General features: G+C 36.4%; 2 protein-coding genes across 4 annotated transcripts in view; one reads left to right on the top strand and one right to left on the bottom strand.

The window, feature by feature from the left end:
- The first annotated feature begins 298 nt into the window (after positions 1-298).
- On the top strand, positions 299-9,237 carry PPIC (peptidylprolyl isomerase C). Its single transcript, XM_070935702.1, has 5 exons — positions 299-462; positions 5,271-5,384; positions 6,848-6,941; positions 7,628-7,812; positions 8,538-9,237. Exons 1-5 carry the CDS (start codon positions 352-354, stop codon positions 8,670-8,672), a joined length of 639 nt encoding a protein of 212 aa, XP_070791803.1. The 5' UTR covers positions 299-351; the 3' UTR covers positions 8,673-9,237.
- The window catches only part of SNX24 (sorting nexin 24), an 84,633-nt gene continuing 80,129 nt past the window's right edge, over positions 8,993-13,496 (bottom strand). For 2 of the 3 annotated variants that reach the window (XM_070935698.1, XM_070935699.1), the window contains exon 7: positions 10,195-11,220. In XM_070935698.1, coding sequence (XP_070791799.1) covers positions 11,150-11,220 — 71 coding nt within the window. In that variant the 3' untranslated portion in view covers positions 10,195-11,149. Of the gene's footprint in view, positions 9,041-10,194; positions 11,221-13,496 lie in introns of those variants that run through there. The other variant, XM_070935701.1, reaches the window with a different exon arrangement.

The raw sequence follows: 13,496 nt of genomic DNA on the forward strand, positions 1-13,496 counted from the left end.
GGCTGGACTAGAAGACCTCCAAGGTCCCTTCCAGCTCTGTTCTAATTCTAATGATTCTTCTAATTCTAATGTCCTCCTCAAGCCAACATGGTATTTGAATGACGCTCCACGCTCAGCGCCGGAGCTCCGCACGCGAGCACTTGCAGCCGGGAGCCACCGGAACCCTCCAGACTCGGCAAAGAACGCCATCCGCCGCAGCCCTCCGCGGACCGAAAGCATGGGAACCGGATTCCTTCGCGACTGGAAGCGCCGCCCGCGCCTTTTCCTCCGCGCTGCTCCTCCCCTGCCACAGTGTCAGCCGCGAGAGGGAAAGCCGCGCAGGCGCTGGGCCGTCGCGGAGAGGACTGGAGGATGGGCCGCCTGGCGTCGCGCTTGCTGCTCCTCTGCCTTTGCTGGGGCGCCTGGGAGCGCCTTCCGGGGACCGAGGCCGTCCGAAAGCGAGGACCCACCGTGACCGCTAAGGTGACTATCGCCCTGAAGCGAGGAGCCAGAGTGCAGGAGGGGATCGGTCGCTCCCTTCCCCTTCCCACCTCCCCACCCGCTGCAGAGGCTGAAAAGTTAACTTCGGGACCGTAACGCCTTCATGCCGTGCGCCGTGCTTCGCCTCGCCGCTTTCCGAGGCGCTTCTCCTCGCCTCCCTTGTTTCTTTTCCGTTTTTTCTCCTCGGCCTTTTCCTCATTCACGATCTGTAGGGTTTTATAGCGTCATCTACGAAACCCCGCTTGAATTGCAGAACCACGCGGTTTCCTATCAATTGTATGAACACTCGAGCTTTCTCTTTCCGCTGTGCGTTCAAGATGGACAGGGATTTATATGTACGGGTGTAGGTATATATGTAGCACGTCTATATAGTATGTTATGTATGTGTGAGCATTTTGAGAGCAGGCAATAGAATTTCACTTTTAATGGGTGCCAGGGTGCCCATAGTAAAAAAAAAAAAAAAAAGACAATGAAGATGATCTTACCTGCACCGATTTTATATTCCTCTCTGCCCATCCCTCTTGTGCCTTCATTGACTTTGTCACTTGACCGCCCTCTTCCCAGTAACGTGTAACAGGTTGCTTTTGGGTACTGTACTGCTGTCCTTAAGATGTAGTGGAATGGGTTTGGAGGAGCATGGGTGACCAGGATGGAGGCATTAGACTTTTTAAAGATTGGCTGACATTCTTGAGATGGTCTGTCATTTTATGTCAGCCCCTGAGATAGCCAGCTCAAGAAGCAGACATCACAAAGGATCACAGGAATAATACAGGTAATCCTCAAAGTTCATTTAGAGACCGTTCAAGGTTACAATGACACAAAAAAAGGTGACAAGACCGTTTTTCACATGACCATTGCAGCATCCCCATTGTCACATGATCAAAATTCAGATGCTTAGCAAGTGGTTCATATTTATGACAGTTGCAGTGTCCTGGGGTCATGTGATCTCTCTTTTGCGACCTTCTGACTAGCAAAGTCAATGGGGAATCCAGATTCACTCTACAACCAGGTTGTACTAATTTAGCAAATGCAATGATTCACTTCATATCTGTGGCAAGAAAAGTCGTAAAATGAAGCAAACTCACTTAGCAAATGTTTCACTTTTGTTCAACCTTACAGCTTAAAAAATATCATTCTTGGTTTTTCTTAAAATTTGATTGCCCCGAAAGAGTAGTTTCCATTCAATTTGTTTTTACTTTATGAAATTTCATGGTAGAGGCGAGAATTAGAAATATATAGTATTTGCGAAAAACCATTTGAAATGAAGCAAAGTAGCTTAGCTATTTTTCTCTTAACTGCTCTTGCTTTGTATCTCAGTGGATTTGCTAGAGCAGGGGTGTCAAACTCGTGACAACACGGTGTCATGTGACATATCGCAACTCCCCCTCCCCTTTGCTAAACTAGGGGTGGATGTGGCCAACGCATGAGACCCCTGGGCTAGAATATGAATGGAGCACCAAAAAGAATACACAAATTTGTTCCTATTTGCCTATAATCATGAAACCAGTAGCAAGGATGGTTTCAAACTATATTTTAGTAATTTAAACCCATAGGTTATTCATTGCTTCTATTCATAAATCATGCTTAGTGAAAATCTTTTACTGCTTGGTGTGAACTATGTGTGATGTAATGCTGTTGAATTAATTATTCAAAAAATTAACTAATGGGTTTCTGAATTAAAAAGCAGATAACAAACATAATTTAAGCAACCCACTTAGTTGAGTTGGGATACTATAGAAATTGAATAAAGAAAGAAATATATTTTATTGTTATTAACAAATCTTGGTAAAGAGACCTGAAGTAGCCTTTCTTTTTACTAATTGCCTAAATGTTTATATTATTCTCAAATATTGGGGTATTTAATTAGACCATTGGGAAATTGTTTGATTTCATTTAGAAATATGGGATATCGCTATGCCCTGGTTATTTAGCTGGAGCAAAAAAGAACAAAGCCAGGTGTGTTCTAACATTTGACAATCTGCAGAACTTGGGGGGATTTGTAATTCCCTTACTGTGTAGAGTTAATCACTATAATAAATAGCAAGCTTCAATAGATGTCAGATCAGGACCAATTGATGAGGAATCCTGATTTTTCTTGAAATAGACATTTAAAAGAAAAGCATAAAAGAGTAATGGATATATTTATGCATCCTTAATATCACTTAATGTTTATACCTGTTTTGCAGCATATGCGGTTAATGTAATCATAAAACCATCTGTGCTTCCAAACTCAAGAGCCCCTAACTTTAACCCCAGGTTCTAATTCTGGAATCCAGAAACCTGAATCATTTTTCTGCTTTGCCAGCCTTCCCTCCTATTCTGCTTTTCTAACATATTTATGAAAGAGAGCTTAGGACAGACATTATGAGATCATAGCCCAATGAAAACTGTGATCTTAAAAAGATTTGACATTCTGGTATCAATTAACAAAGCTTATCCATCACGGCTTAAAATTCTTCTGTGTATTGCTTTCTAGCCAATGGACAGTCAGTGAAGCTTGAATCTCATTTTATAAATACTTTAAAACACAGCCGATCTCACCATCTAAGTGACTCTGGGCAGTTTACAAATAGAATCCATGAAACCATATAAAAGAGACATACTGTATTTTTCGGAGTATAAGACACAGCTTAGTTTTTGGGGAGGAAAATGGGGGGGGGGGAATCTGCCTACCAAGTATTCATCTGGCTAGTGTCCTTAGTCTGGTCAGCTTCAGCACATTAGTTTGCTGGTTTTGAGTCCACACACGCATTTTTTATCCCCTGCTTGGGGATAAAACTTCTAAAGCAGCAATGAGAAAAGCAGGCAAAGCACGGAGATCGCTTCACTCGCTAGCGCCTCCGTTAAGGCTGAAAAAAAGCTTCTAAAGCACAGCTGAGAGTTGGAGGGAGGGAGCACACCGAAGATAAAAAAAGGTTCTAAAACACAGCTGAGAGTCGGAGCCCGTGGAAGATCACTTCACTTTCTATTGCCTCCTTAGGGCTGAAAAAAAACTTTGAAAAAGCTACAGAGTATAAGATGCACCCAAATTTTCAGCCTCTTTTGTGGGGTGAAAGTGCATCTTATACTCTGACAAATATGGTAGTTAAAAGCTAAATTAAAATAAACTGAAGGACAAACAGAATAAAAACAGTCAAGTTAAAAGATGGCCTTCAGCCCTTAAGGGGTGAGTCCTCATGACCGCCGTCTTCGATCCTTATGCCAATTGGCAGAGCTGTCTACATGCTGTTCCAGAAGATCAAAAGAATGAGTGCCAACCACACCTCTGGGGGCAAGATATTGCATTAAGGAGGGGCAGTGGCAGAGACGCCAGCAGTAAAAATTCTTTAATTGATGGGACTCATCAATTAACTACTCATCCTGCCTGATGGGATACACTGATGTAATTGGGACAAGATGGTTCCTTGGGTAACTTCTTAGCTTTCGCCAGGACCATGATATGTAGGGAAGACAGGCAGTTTTGAGAAATAAAACTATATGCAACATCCTATGTAATTGGGCAGGATATGTATTCACTAGGTAACTGTTTTTTTATTGTCGTTTTAATTTTTTTTTTTAAAGGGAAAGCTGCTGGTAATGTTTTCCCTCTCTAAATCATAACATTTAAACTAAGTAGTTATGTGTTAAGTGAAAAATCATTATCACTTAATACAGGTAGTCCTCAATTTACAACAGTTTGTTTAGTGACTGTTCAAAGGTACAACAGCACTGAAAAAAGTGAATTATGACCATTTTTCAGACTTACGTGCATTGCAGCAGTCCCATGGCCGTGTGATCAAAATTCGGATGCTTGGCAACTGGTTCATATTTATGAGAATTGCCATGCGATCAGCTTTTGCAAACTTCTGACAAGCAAAGTCAATGGGGAAGCCAAAGTTACTTAACAACTATATTACTAACTTAACAACTGCAATGATTCACTTAGCAACTATGGCAAGAAAGATCGTAAAATGGGGCAAAACTCATGTAACAAATGTCTCACTTAGCATAGATTTCGGGCTCAATTGTGGTGGTTAATAATAACTGTAATAACTGAATATTTCTTCCTTTAATAGTGAACTTGGATTGCTTGACTATTGATAGGAACCAAAATGGAACCACTGAGAAACATTGAGAAATAGGGCTTTTGATGCAAAATGATGAAGTTTGAAAAAGTTTGTTCTTTAAAATTCTGTTAAGTGGATAAACCCAATACCCCTTTACTACCCAAATGCATTGAGAATTGAACATTCTGAATAGATACATAGTGTTGAATCTTGATTAGAAACTTCAAAAACAATAAAGGAAAGGACTTATAGTTTAGAGTATTGTGAAACATGGCTAGATATTGAAGAATATTTATGTTAGGGAGTCAGGAATTGTTTGGGTCTATGGCTTACTTATAGTTATATTTCTTAACTTGTAATTCACCTGATACAGTCCTGAAATCACAATATAGGAAGATTATAAAAGTATAAGCCTTGGTTTATAAACATGCATAGTTAGTGGTGGAAAACAAATGTAGCTAATATTTCTTTACATTCAGAAATAGGTAGCGTGAGACTGATAAAGTGGGTATTTCCATCTCCATGCTATAAATAGAGTCCAGAGAAGTGGGAGAAAACATTGAGAAGTGATAAATCAAGAGGCTTTTTCTGCTCAAAGATCGTTTGAAAAGTTCCTTCTACAACTTGAAAAGCACATTAGAATACAACTGTTTATCTTCTAGTAAATAACTAATAAATAGCCTAGCCTAACGATGATATATCATATTGACAGTGATTCCTTTTTCCACTTTTGAAAATTTCCAGGTTTTCTTTGATATACAGATTGGTGACAGAAATGCTGGCAGAATTGTAATCGGCTTGTTTGGAAAAGTAGTACCCAAGACAGCAGAAAACTTCATTAAACTTGCAACTGGAGAGGTAAGAGCTTTTTTAAAAGCATTGTTTTCATATTTAAGAGAAAAGAAATATGTGTACTTACTAGTAGCATTAATTTTATCACGTCTTTATTTATCTAATGTCAGTAGTGATTGATTAGTAGCGATTGAGCCATTATTTTCTAGTGATAAGCAAAAGTTCAAGTTTTCCGTTTCAGTTTAGTTTGATGTCTTGAAGGTCCTCCTCCAGGCCTGGCTGGTTTGGTGCAGAGGGAGACCGAACTGGTTTATCAAATCCCCAAAACCGGTTGGTATTTTGTAAATAGTAGAAACTAAATCGGTATATTGTAAATCAGTATTTTGTAAATAGTAGAAACTGGTTGTTATGGAAGTGTAGTCATCAGGAAAACAGTAAGCCTTTCCCTTCAGTTTCAATGTGATATTGTCGTATTTGGTCACTGCATGGGTGCTTTGGCAGGTTACTGTCAGGAACAATTCTTTTATCTTTCTTAAGTTTGGAGACCTTTAGAGGAATGATCTCCAGCTAAACCTTTCAGCACCAAATTTATAGAGGGAAAGGAAAAGAGGATCTTGTCTGACCTCATGTAGAAAAGTAAAAAAGTCGAAGTCTTAGAATGTGCAAAAATTGGCTATAGAACCACAGCCAGCCCAAATTCTCAAGATTTTGCTCTAGAGAATTATTTTCTAAGATTTTCTTTGACGGCAGGATTCATTGCTCAGTCTGGAGTGCATGTTAGGTTTTGTTCCCATACTTGATTCGCAAACAAGCAGGAGTCCTTGGTTCTTTCTGAAGTTGGTTGTTTTCTTGCAGATGTTTCATTACCCAAACTAGGTAGTACCATTGGCACTGATATTAGCAGACAGCACCAAGAACCCCTCATTTAACCCTGAGATAGAAATGTTTTCTTTTGTTGGTTTCAAACAAGCAATTATACATTAGGCATTCAAAAATTTCCTGTTGGTTGATCTTTAAAAAAAATATATATCTAAGGAGATCATACATCATAGCATCAAGCAGCAGTATCATTATAAGTTTATAATCATACAAATGTTGATTCTGGTTGGCCTCTTTTGGGGAGGAACCCATAGGTAAATTCCTTTTACTGAAAGAACCGTGCTCTGACCTCTTTGAGAAAAATGTTTTTTGGGTCTGATGGCTGTCAAAGGCACAGCATCCAGTTCACCAAATAAGAGAGTCAAGTGGCCTTCCAAATTTAATAAAATACAATGAGTGAGGAAAAATGATGAACATTCAAGATAGAAATAAGAAGCATGGCAGTACTGAATCTCATATAGAAAGGGTGGGTCAAAATTAAGCTTTGGGTGGATGTAGATCTGACTATCACTAACAGATATTCTGATTTTTTTTTGTCATTCAAATTAAATGACCACACACACAATAGTTGTCTTGCTAAATATTTAATTGCATGCATTGTTAATTGTAGTAACTTTACTGAACTGAAACTGTGTCATTTTAAATTCTAGAAAGGATTTGGTTATAAAGGAAGCAAATTTCATCGCGTAATCAAAGATTTTATGATTCAGGGAGGTGACTTTACAGCTGGAGATGGTACTGGAGGTAACACTGCTTTCTTTAGACAATATTCATGTTGCGAGGTGGTTCAAATACTTGAAAACATGCCTTGACTATTTTAGACCCTGCCCTTTGGACCATCCTTCAGAGATTAGAATGGCCTCAACTTTATTGACCTGTCATGAGGCTTTAAAAACCTAGCTATGTGCTCCTGAATTAAGGGCCTCATTTCTTGGCTTCACTGACAATTATTACGATAATTCTCTTGGTTGCTGTACATGTTTATTTTTGACAGTTTTAATTGTTTTAGCATTATTTGCTACCATTTACTTAATTGAGATGGAAGATTACAGAAATTAAATATAAATAAATGAATAAACAAGCCACATTAAAGCTATATCACATGTACCATTGTTCAACAAGATATATATCTAATATGGCATATTATAAAAATGAAAACATTTTTCTTTAAATATATCCCACTATAAAAAGGTTGAACTGTACACCATCCTGCACATATATGATGTGTTTAAATAAATATCCACACACACACATATCTATTCATACTTTCAAATGTTTGCTTGGCAGCAACTTCCCTTAAAGTAGTCTGACTACACGCTTGAAGACATTTTGCATAGCTCTACCAGCGAGTATCCTGTATTGTAAAACTTTCTAAACAATGCTTTTATAATCTTGCTTCTTCTGATGAAAACCATTATTTTGTTATCTAGGAAGAAGCATCTACGGAGATCGGTTTCCTGATGAAAACTTCAAGCTGAAGCACTATGGCATTGGCTGGGTCAGCATGGCAAATTCTGGCCCAGACACTAATGGCTCCCAGTTCTTCATTGCTGTAACAAAGCCTGGCTGGTTAGATGGAAAACATGTAGTATTTGGAAAAGTCATTGATGGAATGGTAGGTAAATCTGCAATGCTTTTATTTATTAGCAATAGAATATTGTTCTGAGTGTAAGTTTCTTTGGTTCTAAAAGTGTCTCAGTTGCATATTTCCAGTGAAAAGTTAATGATTCTTAGAGAAAACATCCTCTTATTGATGGAACAAAGGCTGTGTAATTCCCTAGCTGGTGAGAATTACCTTTTGTTTTATTTTCAGCATCAAGCAAGAATTTTTTTACCCTTGTTCCCTTTGCAAAATATAAGAAGGGGTTTTAATTTTATTATTTGTCAATAAGATTGTAGGTCATACAGTGTTCATATTCTTTTGATGTTCAGCAGTTTTACAGAGCTACAGCAAAGGAGACAGCTTTCTCTCAAATTGAGTTTCTTCTAGAAAGCAAGCCCTACTATTACATCTGATCATAGCTGTGACACAGAGTTGATTTTTTGACTGAAAGGCCATTTATGTAAACAACTTTGAAATGAGGAATTAAAGGAGTTGTTTTATTTTTTTTTTCTAGTCCCTTTTTTTCTGAGTACTTTTGTTATAGAAATCACTAGGACAGAGAAACAGATTGCATCCACGGTGATGAGCATGGATATAAATATATAATATTTTATATTTAGCGATATAAAGCCTCTAAAATGAAAAATCTCACAAAATTTAGACTACAGCATGTGTCTTATTTGTTGTGTGTTTCATACCTGGTTTTTCCTTTTCATCAAAAGTCACTCTCTCTCTAGTCCGTAGTACATGATATTGAACTTCAGGCAACAGATGACTATGACCAGCCTCTTCAGGACTGTGTGATCATTAACAGTGGAAAAATAGATGTAAAAGAACCTTTTGCGGTTGAAGTAGATGATTGGAGAAGTTGACAGAAATAGCAGCAACTGAGCTGCAATCACTTCTGGTTATCACTGTGTGAGGCTTCTATCAGAAAATACTTTGCAGAGACTGTACAACTTGACCTTGCAGGTAACAGAAAATACCTGGGTATTAAATGAAGAAATGCTATGATATTCTCTTTCTAGGGTAAAACATTTCATAGGTGTTGATTTAAAGAGATTGACAGAGATGTATACACTGCAAATGTTTATAGCCCCTTGTTCTTTGTTTATTAGTATCCATCTTACGAATATTTTTAACATGTTTGCCTAGTAATTTTAAAACTTTGAACAAAAACCCTCCTTATTCAGCTGGCACTTCTATAAAACATATTGTGTGGATTTCCTAATTTATGAATCTGAAAATAGACAAGGAAGAATTATCATGTAATTGAACAAATTATAATGGCATGACAAATACCTTGCATCATACCTTTCAACAATACATGGATATCATTTATTAAAAGACTTCACTTCCAACTTTAAATTTTGAATTTGTCGAAATGCAAAATATGTTATTATTATAGTTACATATTATTTTTTATAATTTTATCATTTAAACCTTGACTTTATGTACAAATATTAAACCACTGGTGAAAACCGTCTGTTTTAAAGCAATGCTCTATTTTGTTATGCTTTTTTTTTTTTTTTTTTTACAAATCAAGACCAATTAGTTTTAAAAGATGTAAATATATTTTCGATTTCTATACCAACACAATAGTATTAACATACATGAAGACAAGAATATCATTTATTGTCATCAATTATTTTCCATATTTCTGCCCATATTCATTACAAGCTAACAATAAGAAGAAAAACATGAACACATCACTATTAAACCAATTCAGAGTGAAAAGGCTTGACCATAAAAATCTAGACTGATTTCAAGATAGTGGAAAAATGTTGGGGCTGAATGAAACAGGGAATTGAATTTTGTTCAGCATTGGAGAAAGTTCTCTCCTGGGTGACAGGTAAATGGACTTCAAAAGATGAAGGTATTTTTAAGAAGTCTCTTCTTGACAGGTTCACAGTATTTGGATCTGAGGCAGGAAAGCTGCTTTGAAGAGGATGTGAATGTACTGTCTGCACCTGCTGTTACCTCTTTGAGCAATAATATCTACTGCTTGATAAGGTTTGACAGTAATCTCTGACAGAGAAGATGGAAAATCCCCAGTGGCATTCAGGAAGTCATTTTAACATTGGTTAAAGTTCATACCAGTAGCCAACCTAAAGCTGCCCAGAGAATCATCTGCCAGGATAACTGAGAGATAGGAAAACACCTCTGACTGCAACTGTATTTGAAGGGCGTAACTAGAACATGCTCTGCTGTGCCAGGTACCCACTGGCACATAGTCATAATTGTTATGTTAGGTGTGAATCCCCCATGTTAAGAAGCATAGTATGTTACAGCTCCATCCTCAATATTACCCAGCTATGGCACATGTACTCAAAACTGACAAAGTGGTGGATGGACATATGACCAACAAGTTATTTTTTACACACGTCATTATTTTATTGTGGTTTTGGCATTTTGAATTTCACATGTTGAGAAACAATGTTCATTTGCACAATTGATAGGATAGACAAACCTTTAGGGGTGAGGTCAAAATGGGCAGACTCATTTACCATACATTTAGGTGGAAGCATTATTTTCTTTTTTTTCCCTGGGCCTAATGCATATTTGTATAGTTTTGAGTACATTTTTTAATGTGCTTCCATCTCAAATCTTTGCAAAACTGTTCAATTTTAGCAGATAAAATTAGGGGGAGTTCTAGGAGCTGCAAACAGGATAGTCAAGTTGAACTGCCCCTGGGCTGGCTGATTATTTTTATTAATCATGTTCATTATTATTTCTATTACAAAAAGTTAGAAATTAACAAAATTTTCAAAATGACATTAAGCAGAGGCTAATAAAAGCACTGCAGCTGAGTTTATGACATAAATTAAAACTGAACCAAACTGTTAGCATATACCCATCTCTGTTCCTAAAATAATACTTACGTGATATAACATCAGAAATACTGATACAGTGAGCTTATATTGCATCTCCAGTTTTGGTAGTTATTTTTTTAACATTTACATTTTTTAGTCATACATGCTATTATATTTTATGTATCCGCTGCCAGCAGTGGATACAATGCTGAGACAAAAGAATTAGGATAATGATTTATCACAGACACAAAAATTATAAATACATGATGAAAGTTAGTGTAATTTGGCATTTTGTCAGCTGTTTTAAAATGTAAGTATTTAGCGTTTAATATACAGGTTCAACCAAGTAACGTTTTCTCCCAATTCATAATCTTGAAAAGCAGCCATTTTTAGTGATACAATTAAAAAATCCCAAAAGTTTCATCTTCGAACAGGGGCGTCATGCTTCAGTATTTTTTTTTTAAAAGCCTCCAAAACCCTGCATCGAGGAACACAACTTGAATTTATTCTGATTATTTTCCGTCGAAACCCATTTTCTACCTGGGTTGTAGGTGAGGATAAAACAATCCATGGAGAATGCCTTCAATAACTACATTTGGAAAGTCATCTGGGGAAAAAAAAGAGAGAAGAAAAACTGCTTTCTTACATATGTCAATACAATATAAATGTTTTTGTAGAACCTAACAAGGCGAAGCCTGGTATAATTTAGGATATTGCATCACCATCCTGTTTATCTGTGCTCAGAATTTGTTATTAGTAATGCTGTTTCAGCAGGAACCCACTTTAGTGTAGCATTGGGCATTGCTTGAACGCACTGCCAGATTTGCAGCTTATTGATTTAAAGGGATGTTCTAATACTTAATGCTGCTAGGCTCCAGCTCTTTATCTGAATCTTTTCTCACAAGGAAGATGGATTACACTGGCAATTCAATTTCTAACAAAATCTCAATACACTTGAAGGAATTCCAAGATTTCTACTGGGAATAGTCCGCGGCAGTTTTTCCACTATAGTTTACAGCACAGTTTTGTCCAAGTTGACTGGAAGAGGCTTAATGCTGTCACACAAACATCTCTAGAGCAGGAAAGCAACAAAGTTTTTAGTTAAAAAATATAAAGGAACTTAACTTTTGGAAAAAGCCCTAGAAAGAAGTTAAGCAAAGTTAATCACTACAAAAGATACAGGAATTAAAATATTAACAAGAAGGAAAATTTCAGTAAAAAAAAAAAATAACTTGAGGTTTAGCATTGTTGGTGCTTAGAGATAATATTTTTCAATGTTGTGTAAATTCTTAATTTATATGGCTAGAATGAAGAAATACCTCCTATATTTAATATTACTCCAATATTCAGTTGTTCATTGTCTTCTGCAGTTTAAATCCAATGATATGAATTAAATTAGTACAGTCTTGCCTGAAATGGAAAAACATTACTACCATTCCATTTACAAATACTGTAAGTTGGAGAAGGGTAGGGAGATTGTTAAATCTTTTAACTTTAATGAAATTGTTCAAATTTTAATCACTTAATGAGCCTGGCATCTCACAGTGCAATCCCATTGTCTTCTCAAAAATACTATTCAATTCAATACTTGCAGGCAAGTTCTGCTTCTATGAAAACATTTCCAAGGTAAAAAATATTAAAATGGTGGCACGCAACGTAATTTCTGATTTCTTCCCTTCTGGGCTAGAAATTAAAAGTATAAATATGGGTCTTAGAAAGTGAAGAAAGCAGTTGGCTTTATTGTACTCAAATTTTCATACTGTGCTAGTGCTTTATTTTCTGTTTGAGTGTAATCTTAACTTTACAAAAAGCACTCAATATAGCATGATTTGGAAAAGGCAGTGACTATATGAGCCAGGGAATCAATTAGAGCCTTGGTAGCACAGTGGACTAATGCACTGTTATTAACATCTGCTGCCTGCAATTACTGCAAATTCAAATCCCACCAGGCTCAAGGTTGACTCAGCCTTCCATCCTTTCAAAGGTAGGTAAAATGAGGACCAAGATTGTGGGGGCAATAAGATGACTTTGTATAAATATACAAAAGTATGAAGGCTATTGCTTAACACATTGTAAGCCACTCTGGGCCTTTCTTCTGCTGACAAACTGCAACTCTGTGTTGCTCTCTGGGAGAGAGTTGCAGTTTGTCAGCAGAAGAAAGGCCCAGAAACTTGTGAATGAGATTTCACAGAACCAGGGCTGTAGAACAACTTAGTTTACGTAGGTAAAACCTGGCTGAAAGAATATGCACATAAAAGCCTACGAAAAAGAAAAAGACATACATACATACATACATACATACATACATACATACATACATTTATATATATATATATATATATATACATACATTTATATATATATATATATATATATATATATATATATATATATATATATATATATATATATATATATATATATATATATATATATATATATATATATTCCATGTTAATAAACCCAATTCAAATTTCTATTTCTTTTTCCAAAGAATAGGAAAATGTAATGGGCTTTACTTTCCTCAGTTAACAGTAATTGGCAAGATTAATTTAACCAAATAAAGTATTACAAGAGTGAATAATTAAATACCCTTTCTTTTGCACTACACCCCAGCCCAATCAATCACAGTAGCAAGTACATTTTATACCTTAAAGAGGAAGGGAGTCTAAGACTTAGTTTGAACATAAACTGTACTGGAGATATCTAATTTTGCTCACTTCACAGTCTAATTCATGATATCACTAGATACTGGAAATATTTTGGATGGGGAGAAACTAGCAAAGGTTATGTGAAATATCGTAAGCTATAATAAAAAGATAACACATATAAGAACACAAATAAGATTGTTCATCCAACTATTTGTTTTTATAATCCTTATCA

The sequence above is a fragment of the Pituophis catenifer genome, unplaced genomic scaffold (assembly GCF_029215685.1).
Source record: "Pituophis catenifer annectens isolate HBS135680 unplaced genomic scaffold, rPitCat1.0.hap2 SCAF_2, whole genome shotgun sequence".
NCBI classification, from domain to species: Eukaryota; Metazoa; Chordata; class Lepidosauria; order Squamata; family Colubridae; genus Pituophis; species Pituophis catenifer.

Bases quoted from the DNA above. Each gene is read 5' to 3' on its own strand.
- PPIC (XM_070935702.1), top strand. From the start codon at position 352: ATGGGCCGCCTGGCGTCGCGCTTGCTGCTCCTCTGCCTTTGCTGGGGC. The intron at 463-5,270 runs GTGACTATCGCC...GAAAATTTCCAG, and splicing joins GACCCACCGTGACCGCTAAG to GTTTTCTTTGATATACAGAT. The intron at 7,813-8,537 runs GTAGGTAAATCT...CTCTCTCTCTAG, and splicing joins GAAAAGTCATTGATGGAATG to TCCGTAGTACATGATATTGA.